Source organism: Peromyscus eremicus, chromosome 14 (genome assembly GCF_949786415.1).
Source record: "Peromyscus eremicus chromosome 14, PerEre_H2_v1, whole genome shotgun sequence".
NCBI lineage: Eukaryota > Metazoa > Chordata > Mammalia > Rodentia > Cricetidae > Peromyscus > Peromyscus eremicus.
The window spans coordinates 26,908,456-26,924,246 of NC_081430.1; the positions used below are offsets into that span (position 1 = coordinate 26,908,456).

Consider the following 15,791-nt stretch of genomic DNA (forward strand, 5'->3'; position numbering starts at 1 on the left):
CCTCTCCTTAAAGTAACAATTTTTCATATTGCCATACCCTAAAACAACTTATAAGTATTACATAGAAATACCACATATGCTATGTTCTGTTGATTATCTCAGATATACAAATTGGGTAACATTCCTGTATTATTATTTTTATTTGGTGGAAACTAAAACAGCAAGCTTATTACTATAAGTATCAAAATCTTTTATAGATTACCGGAAGTCTACCAATCTAAATGTTTGATTATCACCTGTCCTTTCACATTTTAATTTTGTATTTAATAATTATGAAAATTTTAAATATTCACACTGATTTTTCTGGAAACGACAGTGATCAGCTTTTAGTTTGATTTCACCTACAAAAGTTTAATACTAAGATATTTTGCCACATGTGATTCCATTTAAAATTTTATTTAGCTAACCAGTAAGTGAAGATAAATGCTACCAACATTCAAGTACTTTCACTGTGACCATAGTGCAAGAATTCTCATTTTCTGCTATGCTTTTGAAATGAGTACAAAACAAGTGGCTACTTTTTTTGTCAAACAAGCTTTTATTAAGTAGTATGTCTGAAAATGTAATTGAATTTGGAGAAACTCTATAAAAGACAAGAATATTTGCTCTTCTGGAGATATGAATGGAAGCAGCTTGAGAGCCGCTGTTGTATGTAATTAGGGTCACTAGATCTTACTGTTGAGTCATAGTATGCCAGTGTGTACAGACATAGAGTTTTCTGCTTGTGTATTTTTCTGTTAAATCACAATGTTTAAAAACAGCTAATTTTTCCATGATTGTAATGAGATTTACCCAAGTGTGACATTTGGAACAATTTTGTGGAGTATTTATCAATTGTCTCTATTATTTTTTAGTATCATCCTTTTTGTGGTAAATATTAAATCCCTAAAGTGCAAATATGGAGAGGGCCTCTGAAGATGGGAAATTTATCTGTAAACGTTTTAGTACAATTTAAAAATAATTGTCATTTACTAATATCCATCTCAATTTGTTCTCTAATTTACTTAATTTAATCATTGCCTAAATTCTGTTTTCTAAGATATATCACTTAGAATGTCTTTTGTGTTAGTACATTTACTCAGTTCATCCATATTAACAAGCATTTCAGTAAACATGATAATTCTTATTCGAAAATGCATTTATGGAGAGGAAAAATGTCTTTCTCTTTCAATTGAATGATTCCATAAAATATGAGAACAGAAAAATAAACACTCATCTAAAGTATGGTCCAATTTTGGTCAGCTTGTATGTTTGGTGTGTTTGTATAACAGGTGCAGAAATAGATTTTCAGATTTAATTTAGTGTAATTATTTGTCATTGCTTTTGAGGAATCATAGTTAAACTTCGTAATAAAAAATGCTTACTTTGTTTTTACTTGTGACAGTGTCCAAAAAAAGATAGGAAATAGTTTCTGTTCAGAATTGAAAGAACAGGAATAAATATCATGATGAGAAAGAGTGCTTCTATCACTGGGGAACTTTCTTCATCTAAACACATATGAACAATTGATCCTTGTAGTCATATATAGCAGTAAACATTAATAACTTAACAGTCTGAAGTCAGAGCAGAAGATAGAGAGCATTATTGGAAGACGGAGTCGAGCAGGTGCCACTTTAATATGTTCAGTGTCATGGTTGACTCTAAAGACTAGTCGAATGAAATTACTTGAGGTTCTAAAGATTTAAAAAGCGAACTCATTTTGCTGCACTAAGGAAATGCTACTGATCAGGCTTTCTGTGTCCCTTTTTTCTAGGCTAGAAAATATTAACCCTGAAGAAAATGACATGGTAAGCCATTCTCTGAGGAGATTTCTTGATGTCAGTCTTATATCTTAGAGGCTTAAGTTCAATTGAGTGGGTTTCAAGAACTAAGATGTGGGAAAAAGAAGAATTGACACACTAATAATGTACATCTTTGCTGCAATATGAAAATTCAATAACTTCACTCAGTCAATTTACAATTCACATGTGCCTATTAATTAAAACCCTATATTAAATAAAATATATTAAAACCTCATGTCTGACTAACATATAATGGTGTTGGTAGACATTACAGGAATTACTGAGCAGAATAAACAATGCAGACACTGGGATAGCTATTCAGAAGAATGGAGCTATAATTGTGGATAGAATCTACAAGACCAAGGAATGTAAAAAGAGAATAACCACAGAAGAAATGAATGCAGTGATAGAAGAGCGGGATGCGGCTTTGTCTCAGGTAACTGCTTGTACCCAGAAAAGCATACAGGTGCCATTTCCCTCTATTTTAAAGTCCTGAAACCATGAATTTTGCTCAGAGAGTCTTTGTTTCCCTCTTAGAGTCTTATGATCATATAAAGAAATGTGTTTCCTTGTGACACTTCTCTCTCTCTCTCTCTCTCTCTTGTTCTTATCTGCTATCTAATTCACACTAGTTTATAGTATATAATCAAGACATATTTCATTATATTAAAATGTTTGAATTTCTGCACCACTTTTATGAATATGCATCCTATAATTTAGTGAATAATTTCTTAGTAAAGCAATGTTTTATAAAATGTTAACCTGCAATAAAATATACTTGCATTAATTAATCACTTTTATATTACATTTCTTATTTGCATTTCAGTTTTTTAAGTGCTAAGACTTTTGTTTGTTTTGGGGTTTTTTTTTTGTTATTGTTGTTGTTTTTAGTCTTTATTCCCAGAGCCTGTGTTGACACATTTTGGGTCAAAAATTAGCATATTATTTGATGAACATACTTACACCTTCTTGCTTTAATTCAACTCTGATTTTTTTCTTGAGAATACTGGGTCTATCACAATCCTCTTAAGGAGTTTCAAGTTCTCCTCCACAACAGTTACACCACTGTTGTGGTGTACATCATGCACAAGACGACACTGCTCATATATCCTGTGGCTGCAGTTAACACATATATGATGTTACAGCCCTTGCTTTGTGACCTTTTCAGAATCTGTTTCACTGTTTCTTTCTTCCTTCTACTCCTGTCAGTATTACCAGCCTCTTATTTCCTCTGCCTACTGTGTGCCATGTACTCTTTATGCCATTTTTCTTACGCTCATATTCTGTTCTGATTGTTACCATTCTCTAATTCAAGTATCTCCACTTAGGACCTCCAGCTTTCTTAGTTCATTTTCTCCAGAGCTTTATTCCAGCAAGTTCTCAATTTCACTAGTGCTGTTTCAATGGATCTTACTGACTCTTTTTTTAATCCCAAATTCTTCATGTTTGTTTCTCACCTTATCTATCTTAGCTTCCTTGGCTCACCATAATTATCACCAACTTTCACATGATTTCAGTTCTCTCTTCTTTTATCAACTAATTTTGTTATTTAACACTTTCATACATATGTATAATGTTTTCTGATTACTGTTACCTTTCCCTACTCTTATCTCCCTCCAATCCCTGTTTACACCACCCACTACCAGTTACTTTCCTAGATTCATGATGGGTGTGTGTGTGTGTGTGTGTGTGTGTGTGTGTGTGTGTGTGTGAAAAAGAGAGGGTTGGAGAGAGGGAGAGAGAAAAAGAGTTAGTTTAACTAGGGCTATCTGTGTTACAAATGGATTAGAATGACCCCTTGGAGTATGGTGATGGGGTCACAATATTCTCTTTCTCTTAATCTTTCAATAGTCAATAACTCATCAGGGAGGGATAGGGCTCCCTGCATCCACTTTTCTCATATGTGATTATTAAAGAGCCCATTCTTGTTCGAACCAGTGCAGTCATCCACATCTGCTTTGGGTTTCTGATTGGAGCAACTATGTCTTACCAAGACAATATTTCACAGCAATTCTTCTTGTGTGGGAGTCTGTGAGAGTCTAGTTCTCATCTGCTCCACCTTTTGAAGGGCTCTTAGGTGGAGGACAGAGGAATTAAGAAATGATAGAAAGAGAGACCTAGCTGATGAGAAGAAAAACAGAAACACAGGATAGCTTCGGGAGGGCCTAGGTCAATACCCACCAGCCTTGTCTTTTATTGAAAAGGGCTTTTTATAATATGCCAAGGGGAGAGGCAAAAGATCTCCCCCTAGCAAGATCAAAGCACACCATACAGCCAAGTGTAGACCCTTCCAAATACCTGGTAAACACACCCATGGCCAAATTATCTCCTTATACAGCCCTGCTCGGTAAAGCAAGCTCAATTCTCTGACCCTGACTAAGTTTTCACTAGCAAGCATCTGTGGCCTCCTACAGGTCTCTGTTCTTAATAATACAAAGTGAGGGTATAGAGCTTAACTTTATTCAGCTCCAAATCAGCTTTTTACTAAGAGCTTACAAGTAGCCAGAATTATCATAGCTTTACTCCTGTTCCCTATGGATGTCATACTTTCCAGTAAAGGAATAGAGGATGATAAAGATAAAATGGCATTTTTGAATGGGTCTAAGATGCCTACAGCAGTCTTAGCCACACCAAGCCCTTTCTTAAATAAATAAATTCCTAATGCAACCACATCAAATAAATCAGTAAACTCCTGATGCAACTGCTTCAACTAAGCAATAAACTCCTGATGCAACCACATCAAATAAATCAGTAAACTCCTGATGCAACTGCTTCAAATCAATCAATAAACTCCTGATGCAATCACATCAAATCAATCAGTAAACTCCTGATGCAACTGCTTCAGATAAATCAATAAACTCCTTATGCAACCATATCAAATCTATAAATTCTTAGCATCATCATACCATGGTTCATCAACATTAACAGGTTAACATAATTCTAGCATGAATATTACTATAAATAATTACAATTCTTACAAACTTACATCCAAAAGCAAACTCTCAATAGAACTATTTACACTTTACAAACTTTAACAAACATCCAAAAGCAATCTCTCAATAGAATTCTTTGCATTTCTTGCTAACAAAACATAGGGTTCATTAACACAGGCTAACATTAATCCACTCAAGGAACAAGAAACTTTTTTAAAAAAATTAAAGAGACTGAGGAATATTTACTCTCCCTTTTCTTTATAATTTTTTAAGCTTCATCTTGAGCCTGGGTAGAAAAAATAAATTTATTCCTACAACAAAACAATTCTACTTTTACACAAAACAGTTCATGAGTCACCACAGTTAATAAAACATATATGCATACACAAAATAATTCATAAGTCATCACAGTTGACAGAGTCTGTATTCGTAAGTAAAATCAAAACTGTCCCATTGCAATTGAATCACTCCTGTATATCCTATTTCTTAAGTCTGAAAACTTCAAAACAACAGTTCTGATACAAGTCTTAAAGTTCCACTGAAAGCTTTCTGATACCAGTCGTAAAGTTCAAAATACAAACAAACCCACAACCAATTTTTTTTTGCAGTTTCCTTGAATGCAACAATTCAGTTCAAACACCAGTCTCTGAAATTTCACTTTCAGTTACAACAGCATTTTATGGCAGTCTTACCCTAGGAACTCTACTACAGACAGGGAGAAGGAGGTTGTTATAGTGACTGAGCCTCTGAAAACCTTTCAAAAGAGTTCTCCTTGCAGCCAGCTGAACCAGGAAGCTGTTTCTTAAAGGAGCCATGCATTTGTCTGCCTCCAGAAAACAGAAGGTGCCTGACTTTAGCTGCTGGCTCCCAGTCTGCTTTTTTTTTACAGCCCTGGTCTGTCTCTCATCTCTAGATCACCAGCCCAGAGACCCTGTGTCCTGAGGCTCACTACTGCCTCATGTCTCAAGGGCTCAAACTACCTCCTAGCTGCTATGAGCCGAGGCTCTCAATCAGCACCCAGGGCTCTGGAGGAAACCCAGCTGCTAAGAGCTCCAGCTTCCTGGGGTCTAGTTACCTGCCCTGCCAGTGGCTCTGCATCCGGCACTCCAGTCCCAGAATTTGTACAGCCAATTGCTTCACCCTGCTGCTGGGAGCCCAGGCTGGCCTCCAGCGAGTCTCCGCCATTCAGCCTGGAGTACTGCTGCAGCACACTGCTGATAGGTACTCAGATTCTATATGTTTCATTGTTTCATTGCAGGGAGGATTTCAAAACCTCTGCTGCTCTCTCCATGCCAGGGCTCATCCCACCCTGGAGTCCTGTCAGCCAGCAGTTTTCCCCTGGGTCTTCCACTTCTCTGCCACTGTTCTGCCCTTGGGAATGCTGCCTGACCACCACAGGGCTTCCTGCTCATTGTTGCTTGAGGTAGTCAGGCCTGCCTCTGTGTCCCTAAAAGGACACACACAGATTCAAAGGCACATGTTCCCAGGCCCTCCTGGTGTGCACCCCAGGGCATCTTTCTCTGGAGGCTTTGTCTCTCGGACAGCTCCCACTGCACTCTGTGTTCTCCAGCTGTCTCATGGCTATCTGGGGGTGTCCCTTGCTGGGCTCTGGCCTCAGGGGACTCTGGCTCCTGGTGACAGACCTGCTCTGGTCACTGGGGTCCAAAGTCTCTGCTGCACTCCAAGCCACTGATGCTCCCTGAGGTTTTCCTCTAGCAGAGCTGCTGCATCTCTGCTTGGCTGGTCAAGGTTGCATGTAGCCTCAAGCCAGCATCCAGCAGGCTGACTGGTGGCACAACCATGGCAGGAAGTGTGCATAACTCTACTGTTTGTGCTGGCTCTGGGAGTCTGCTGCCTGTTAACTTGATGACCCCTCCACGGTTCTTGGCTGCTGGTGCCTGGCTGCTGCTGCTTGTGGTGGGGGCTTCTGAAGCTGTCAGTCTCTGAAGCAGCTTTTTGTTCTCAGACTGCCAGGTTGGCAGTGTCGGGTCTGTCCTGGATGCTGCTTTCTACATCCCAGGTCGTTTCTGTGCTCAGGGAAGAACTACTCCACTCTAAATTACTTTATATTAAACCTTCACCATATTCCTAGCCCTAAAGCATATATTCTCCACCTTCATCAAAACTTTTTTAGAAATTTTGTTGCAGCCTAACTTTAACTACTCAGCTTTTACTCTTGGAAGATTAGAGTATCACCACCTCCTTTAATTCATTACCAGGCCTGCCCCCTACTCCGTGATGTTCCTTCTCTTTGTCTTCCATACCTAAGTCCCATTTCAGGGCACCATCTGTGGGAGTCTGTAGGAGTCCAGCTCTGACCTGCTCCCACCTTTTGAAGTGCTCCTAGGTGGAGGACAGAGGGATTAAGAAATAACAGACAGTTAGAGAGACCTAGTCAAGGAGAAGAAAGACAGAAACAGGATTGCTTTCTGAGGGCCTGGGTCAATACCCACCAGCCTCATCCTTTATTGTAAAGGTCTTTTTATAATATGCCAAGGGGAGAGGCAAAAGACCTCCCCCTTGCAAGATCAGAGCACACCATACAGCCAAGTGTAGCCCCTTCCAAATACCTGGTAAACACACCTGTGGCCAAATTATCTCTTTATGCAGCCCTGCTGGGTAAAGCAAGCTCAGATTCTCTGACCCTGAGTAAGTTCTCAGTAGGAAGCCTCTGTGAGCTCCCACATTCTTGGTTTCTGACTCTTAAGTTCTTTGTGCTCCCTGTTTATAGTGTGCCCTGAACCTCATTGAGATGGCATGAATAACTTGTTTAGGATTGAGCACTCACCTACCATTTATTTCTCAGCACTTTATGCTTTACAGCCATCTATCTGGAGAAATAGCTTAGTGTTAGCATGTTTCCTCTTCTTTTGTCTTACCCACCAGGAATAATCAAAGCCTACTTAATCTCTTTGCACTTTCACAGCTTTGCATAACAAGGGGAATTCATACAAACTTGCAAACTGAACTGAATTTTATGACCACTATTTATGAAGAAACACTTCAGAATAGGACAAAACAAACAAGAAAAAGAGCCCAAGAAAAGGCTCTTCTTATTTCTTTTCAGTCTTACCTTTTAGCAGTTCTCTATAGAGGACATTTTCATTCTTTCTCCTTAGGTACACCTTACAACTTCATTCAAAAAGAGAACTTTGCATGTCCCTAGCCATTTCATCATCTCTCAGCCTCATTGCATTTGACCTGTGTCCTTTCCCTTTTCCCTTTACATTTTCTTTTACTGTGTGCTTCCATTTAAAGACCACTTCTCTACTTCACTATTAGTTCATATAACTTCTGTCTTGTTCACAACTACCACTTAACCACATGTTTTCTAATTCATAAAATGTTTCTTTTTAATCAATATAGTTTCTCCTTATCCAAGATGCTAAGCTGTCTGTGGTGGCTGGAGGTATGTCTTTGTCTACTTGAGTGTCACTCTTATAGTTTGGTAAGGCCTCTTGAACTGAGAGTTGAGTGTTCATAAGGACTTTTTCTTAGAGATCCTGTATTCTAATGTCTGTTTCCTCTCTCTAAGACTGCAAAACCCTGTTCCTCCAATGAAGTCACATGAGTCCAGCACAACTGCAGAAGCTCTCTACCTAGTCTAAGTTCAGGTCCTCAACTCCACTCCATACCCAAGCTCTGTACAACTCTCAGGGTGGGGAAAAGCTATGGACTCTTTTTTTATTATTATTTTTTTAAGACAAGTTCTTAGGGCTTAGCTCGCACTCAACTTGAAGTGTAATGTAGGCTGGCCTTGAAGTGACATAGATTCTTCTGCCTCCCTGAAAGTACAGTTGTATGCCAGCACACATGGCCCTGTTCATATTTTTAAACTCTGTAAGTGAAACTTTGCAATCCAGATGTGCAAGACCAATATTTGCCATTAAATTTGTAAATTAGACACCTGTTTTGAGGTTTTTGTTGTCTATTCAATTTTAAATCATTCTGTTGTTGAAGAGATATCTGAAGTTATTTTTACTTGCTTGGAAAAAATATAATATAATATATAAATTCTAAAATATTTTAAATTTTATCTACTTTCTTAAGTTTATGAAAAATAAATGCATACTGCATGTTAAATATAGACTGCGGCCCATTTCATCTTTAAAAACTATATAAAATACATCATTTCAATTGATTGATATCTACAATCTAGCCTAAATGAAGATTAATATCTTGAAAATAATTTCTACTTTCAGTTATAAAACTTTGAGTTTTGTAAGAATATCCAAGAAATTATCTGGTCCTCACAGTTCCTTCCCACCTCCTCTTCCTCCATCTGGATCCATTGTCTCTGTCTCATGAGAAAGCAAACAGGCATCTAAAGGATAATAATAAAATAATATGATATAATATAGTATGATAGATAACACAAAGAGAAACACTTCAGAATAGGACAAAACAAACAAGAAAAAGAGCCCAAGAAAAGGCACATGATACAGATATAGATGTTGAGATCTTCTCATTCATGCACACTCAGGAATCCCATAAAAAAACACAAAACTATAATCTATAATATATAAGCAAAGGACCTGTAGGTTAAAAAATAAAACATTTTTTAAGATAAAATTAAGAAGATAAAAGGAAGAGCCCTGGCATGATATTAGTAGACAAGGAACCTCCGAAGATGCTGTTCAGTTTCTTTTCTGTGGCCTACCCTTGAGAGAAGCTTGTTTTCCCAGTGAGAACCTCTTGGATAAAACTAAATTTTCATTTGCAAGTGGTTATCAATTGGAGATAGCTTCTGGGTTAGGGATGGGACATGTGTTCACTTCTCCTTTCAGCTCTAGGAGTTCATCTGGTATAGACTCATGCAGGTCCTGTGTATGCTGCCTCATTCTCTATGTGTGTTGGTCCTGTTGTGTTTAAAGGCTTTTTTTTCTGTGGTGTCCTCCATCCTCTATGGCCTCTTACCCTCTTTCCACTTCTGCTTCCAAAGGGTTCCCTGAACCTGAGGGCACAAATTTAATGCACTGTGTGTTCCAAGGTCTCTTATTCTCTGCATATTGTCTAACTGTGTGTCTTTGTTTTTATTCCCATCTACTGCAAGAAGCAGCGTCTCTGATGATGGCTGAGCAAGGCAATGATCCAAGATTATAGTAGTCATTAGGAGTCATCTTATTGCTATGTTCCCTTAGTTAAAAGTAATATTTGGTTTTCCCCAGGTCACTGGGTTATATCTAGTCTCAGATTCTTGGTCAACAATGCAATGTCAAGTATGGGTTCAATCTCATGGAGTGGGCCTTTGTAAAATAATATTGGTTGTTTGGTTATTCCCACAAGCTTTGTGCCACCATTGCACTAGCATATCTTGAAGTCAGGACACTATTGTAGATCAAAGAGTTTATAGCTGGATTGGGGTTTACATTTCTCCTTTGGTATCATTCAGAGTACCTTCTGATACCCAAAACACTAGTCTAAAGGGCTGAATACTCTGGGTAGGCACCAGACTGACTTATCCATGTTCCATGAATTATGTAGGTATTGTCTTCATCAATAGGACCTTACTATCCATTTGTGGAGAGCAACCAGCCTTGGCAACAGTCTGGGTTATTTGGGGATTTCCATGAGAGCCCTTCGGCTAGCAAATTAATTAGATGTAACCCATTCTCAATATTGGAAGCATCATTTGGTGGCAAGATATTTCCAGTTGAGGCTCTGTCTCCCCCATTATTTGGCAATTTCATCTTCATATATGTATATATTTTAGGCAGTTTCTACTGTATTAGGTTTCCATACTACCCCTCAAATGACCCTTAAATTTAGCTGTCTCTCCTATACTTCCTCCCTCAATCTCTTCCCTCACTGTCCCCACTTGACCTTTAATTCCAGTCCCCTTCATTTAGTCCATCAATAAGTATTCTGTCCTCTGACATTCCCTTACTCTGTATCTACCTACCCTCTGTGGTTCTGTGTATTGTAGCTTGCTAATCATTGATTTAACAGCTAATATTCACATATAAGTGAATACATACCATATTTGTCTTTCTGGGTCTGAGTTACTTCACCAGGGTGATTTTTTCCTAGTTCCATCCATTACCTAAGAATTTCATGATTTCATTTTTTAACACTTAGTAATATCCATTGTATAAATGTACCACATTTCCTTTATCCATTCATCTGTTGAGGGACATCCAGGTTGTTTCCAGTTTCTGGCTATTATGAATATAACAACAATGAACATGCTTAAACAAGTATCCCTGTGGTAGGATGAAGCACCTTTGGAGTATATGTCCAACAGTGGTATAGCTATGTCTTAAGGTAGATTGATTTCCATCTTCCTGAGGAACTGCCACACTGGTTTTCATAGTGACTGTACAAGTTTGCAGTCTGACCAGTAATAGTTGTGTGTTTCCTTTACACTAGCTTGTGCTGTTACTTTTTAAATCAATCTTAGCCATATTAATGAATGTAAGATGAAATCTCAAAGTAGTTGGGCAACACAAACTGGCTTTGTGGGGGAAAAAGTCTCAGAATTTGGTTAGTAAGGAGTTGAGGTTTCTGAGAAGGTATTTGTGAGAAGTTGGGGAGTTTAATATAATCAAAATACCTAAAATGAAATTCTCAAAGAATTAATAAAAATACTATTAATAAAAAGAAGAAAGCACCATGGATACAGTAACTCCATTCCACATCATTCAGATTTCACCAGTTTTTTTTGTTTTGTTTTTTTGGTTTTTCGAGACAGGGTTTCTCTGTGTAGCTTTGGTGCCTGTCCTGGAACTCATTCTGTAGCCTAGGTGAGCCTTGAACTCACAGAGATCCACCTGGCCCTGCCTCCCGAGTGCTGGAATTAAAGGTGTGCGCCACCATTGCCTGGCAGATTTCACCAGTTTTTATTAACGTCTTCTTGTTACTGCAGGATCCATCCTTGATATCAGATTACATTTATTGTTTTCTCCTCTGCTCTTGATGACTTATTGATCTTTCCATTCTGTAATAGGTTTTACATGTGTGTTTTGTAAAATACCTATAAATTTTTGGTATTTTTTGTCATAAATAAATTAGATTTTGAGTATTTTAAAAAATACCAAATTGATATCACTGTAGCTGGAGAGTTTTCTCTCTGAGTCCCGCCAAGCCCCGGCAGTTCCTTAGCCCACTTATAAAATAAACATACAGACACTTATATTATTTAAACTGCTTGGCCATTAGCTCAGGCCTATCATTGTCTAGCTCTTACTCTTATATTCAGCCCATTTCTATTAATCTATGCTTTGCCACATGGCTCGTGGCTTACTGGTACCTTACATCTACTTGTCCTGGCGGCGGCTGCAGGCAGTGTCTCCATCTCTGCCTTCCTGTTCCCTCAATTCTCTTCTCTGTTAGTCCCACCTATACTTGGTGTCTGGCTACTGGCCAATCAGTGTTTTATTTATACAGAGCGATATCCACAGCATATCACCTTGAATTAAAGCTACTTAAATAATTATAAATTTTCCAAACATACTGCTTCTGCATAATTATAGAAAAATTCTAGTATCATTCTTATAAATACTGAAAAATGTCATATTCAGTGATAATTTGATGCAGTTGACAATTTATATTTCAAATCAAACTTAGTTATTTACACTGTACTCTTATTTATAACAAATTTTTCCATATTTCTTTTATCTCAAACTGAGTACAGAAAAACTTTCATTCTTTGAAAGAATAAATTATTTATAATTAGAATTTTATTTGATCCACAAGGCATCTTATACACCAACTCTTCATCCTTTCTTCTTTGTCATTTGATCAGTTTATGCTTGTATGTTAAATAAATTGCAGAAATGCCTAGAGTTGAAAGATAGAGCTGGAACTTCCATTTCTCCAGATGATTTGTTGGATCTTTCACTTTATCATTCCATATGCTCTAGTCCATTTCCTGATGCTGTAACAAAATAAGTGAGGATGGAGACTTAATAAATAGAGTTCTATTTACATATAGTTTTTGTAGACTGCAAGTTCAAGGTTGGGTGGCCTCATCTTTTGAGTAGTAGAAGTACTTTGTAGAAGAGATCACATGGTTAGACAGCAAGTTTGAGAGATTCATGTGCCAACTTTGCCCTTTCTAAAACAACTGCATCTTATAGAATCTGATGGATGTGTGCCACAGAGCTAGCTATGTTAATCTCTTCCAATAATAGGTCTCAAAGTGAACTAACAGCCTTTCGTTTGGCTCCATCCCTCAGAAGTTTTACCCTCCCGAACATTGCCACATAGAGACCAACTTTCCTTTAGAAGATGCATTTGGCCCATAACTAAACCATTGTACCAAATATATAAGGCATTTTGGTTGTTAAATAGAAGAATTTTTGCAGAATCTAATACTTTAGAATTTTGTAGTGCCCTGGAGATAAACTAAACTTAAACTACTAAGTTAAGGAGTCCATTTATGGCTAATTTTCAGTTCAGTCCTATATCTTTCTTCTCTATATGCATAGCCATTGGTACTAGCATGAGTTTCAAGATTTCACAGATAAATTATTTCAAATATATTCAAATATCCACGTTACTGATGATTTCTTTAGTAGTTTGCTAGTTGTGCAAAGAGACACAGTTGACTGTATGTTAGATATCAGTAAGCAGCAACAGAATCATAGGATCTGGTGGAAATTCTGTTTTTGTTTTTTAGTTTGTTTTTTTAAAACAGACAGGATTTCTCCATGTAGTTTTGGAGCCTGTCTTAGATATCGCTCTGTAGACTAAGTTGGCCTTGAACTCACAGAGATCCACCTGGCTCTGCCTCCCAAGTTCTGGGATTAAAGGCATGCACCACCACCGCCCAGCCTGGTGGAGTTTCTTAGCTTTAGTGACAGGAGCTCATTTTTTTCCTTCGGGATCTGGAGAAATTAGGTTAGTTTTAGGTTAGTCTCTAATGATGGCTGAGCAAGGCACTGGTCTATGGGTATAGCAGAGTGACATTAGGAGTCATTTTATTGATACTTGGCTTTTGTTGTTTTGTTTTTAAACCAGTAGTATTTGATTTTTCCCTGTCTGGGTTGTCTCTGAAATATTTCTAAATCATTTAATACTTTACTTGTATTGGATATAATAAACACCTTTTTCTTTTGTAATTTAGTGACTTCATTTTGCCCAGGCTAGAATAAATACTGCAGGTGACAACTCCTTTGAGCCTAGAGCTGACAAGTACAAAAGGCAGAAAGAAACCGGGGGGTTATCATCAGGGTAATTAAGGAAATTCAGCTAAGCAGTTCATAACCAGATCTGTCTCTCTATAAGCCACAAGCCCATACCAAACACCAAGCTTCAGCTCTAGCAAATCCAACACAGAAATGAAAACAAAACTCTAGGGAGACATTTGATCAACATGAAAAGCACATTGACATGCTGTTTTAGATATCTGTTTTGGTTTTAAGCATGGTTATCCCTGTCACTGGAGCATACTTTCTCTGATCAGTCTTCCTTCTGCCCTCTATTTTAAGACCAATTTAAATATTTTTCCATGAATATTTCTCACATGAAATAATATTGATGACTGTCCTTTTTTCCTGCACTTTACTATGTATCCTGTTACAGCACTTGCCATAACATACTATAATTAGTTCATTTTATGGCTATTATATTTTCTACCATGGAGATTGGAACTATTTTTGTGTATTTTGTTTTTGATAATCCTATGACATTATAGGTACTAACTATATATCTACTGAATTGTTGAACCCTTGAACTTAATTAGCTTTATTTGACTGATGAATAAATGGACAGTTTTTGATCTGTTTCAAAGTGTAATAAATAAAAATGGTGAAATATTTTCCGTCGGTTCATGTTCTACTGAGTGCCAATTATGTGCCTTGTATTGGATCTCAACAGTAATACCATGGTCATCATCATCCGAAGATAAATGGTTATAACTCTTGTAGAACTTACAATTTTGTAATGAGATACAGGAATTGAATAAACAAATAAAAGTATTATCAGGTAGTGGTGTAATTAAAACAAAATAATGGAGAAAGACTGTGGTTTGTACAAGGCTTTCTTTTGGGCCACCACCCAGCTCCCAAATCATGATACAGAGACATATTAGTTTTGAATGCTTGGCCTAACTTAGGCTCATTACTGGCCAGCTCTTTTAACTTAAATTAACCTGTTTCTCTTTACCTTTTGCCTGAGGGTTTTTAACTTTCTTCCTTCTGTATATCTTACTTCCACTACTTCTCACATTTGGCTGGCTGGTGGCTGCCTGGCTGGCTGGGCTTGGGCGTGTCCCTTTCTTTCTCATTCTCTTTCTCTTGTTCTTTTCTAGTTTCCTATTTATTCTCTGTGCTCACCAGCCCCACCTAACCTTTCTCTGCCTAGCTATTGGCCATTCATCTCTTTATTAGAACCAATCAGGTGCCTTAAGGAGGCAAGGTGAAACAAATGCAATACATCTTTACATAATTAAACACACATCCTTACATTATTGAACAAATGCAACATAAACAAATGTAACACACCTTTACACAGTTCAGGTAATATTCCACAGCATAAACAAATGTAACACATCGTTACATAGTTAACATAATATTCCATGACAGTGGTTGGTGGTAGAATTAATGGAGTGATCAAAGCATGACTCTGATAAGATAAACAGATGAACTAAGACTTGAAAAGAAGAGGATTGAGCCATGCAAAGAACTGTAGAGATAACATTCCTTCAGAAAGGAAGTAATCAACAGTACCCTGTGACAAAGAAGCTAATACATTTAAGTTGTTGATGAAAATACCTAATTTATATTCAAGTGAAGTATTTTAAGGGAGGATTTTATTGGCGGGTGATGAAATAAAGACACAGGCAGGGGACAGATCTGAATTTTCCTTTAAGTAGATATAACGAGAAATCCAAGGGAGTCTGCTAAAGGGATATTAGGGAGTTTATTATGATATAAATTGGGGAGAACAACTCACTAAACAGGATAGGCAAAATCGTGGCAGAGTCTTGGAAGACTGATGGCTAGTCCCACACTGCTTCTGCTGCCTGAGTCAGTCCACACTGTCCAGGCCCAAGAGTGAGAGAACAGAGTGAGGTATACCTGCCCCTCAAGTCCTAAGCTAGTCCCAAGGACATGCCCTAGGGGCTGGTACCTCA

The 15,791-nt window shown here is 37.7% G+C and overlaps 1 protein-coding gene across 15 annotated transcripts in view; it reads left to right on the forward strand.

Moving 5' to 3' along the window:
- Positions 1-15,791, forward strand: part of Mipol1 (mirror-image polydactyly 1) — a 289,666-nt gene that overhangs the window by 103,053 nt on the left and 170,822 nt on the right. For all 15 annotated transcript variants that reach the window (XM_059280057.1, XM_059280059.1, XM_059280062.1 and 12 more), the window contains 2 exons: positions 1,754-1,787; positions 2,047-2,217. In XM_059280057.1, coding sequence (XP_059136040.1) covers positions 1,754-1,787; positions 2,047-2,217 — 205 coding nt within the window. The remainder of the gene's footprint in view (positions 1-1,753; positions 1,788-2,046; positions 2,218-15,791) is intronic.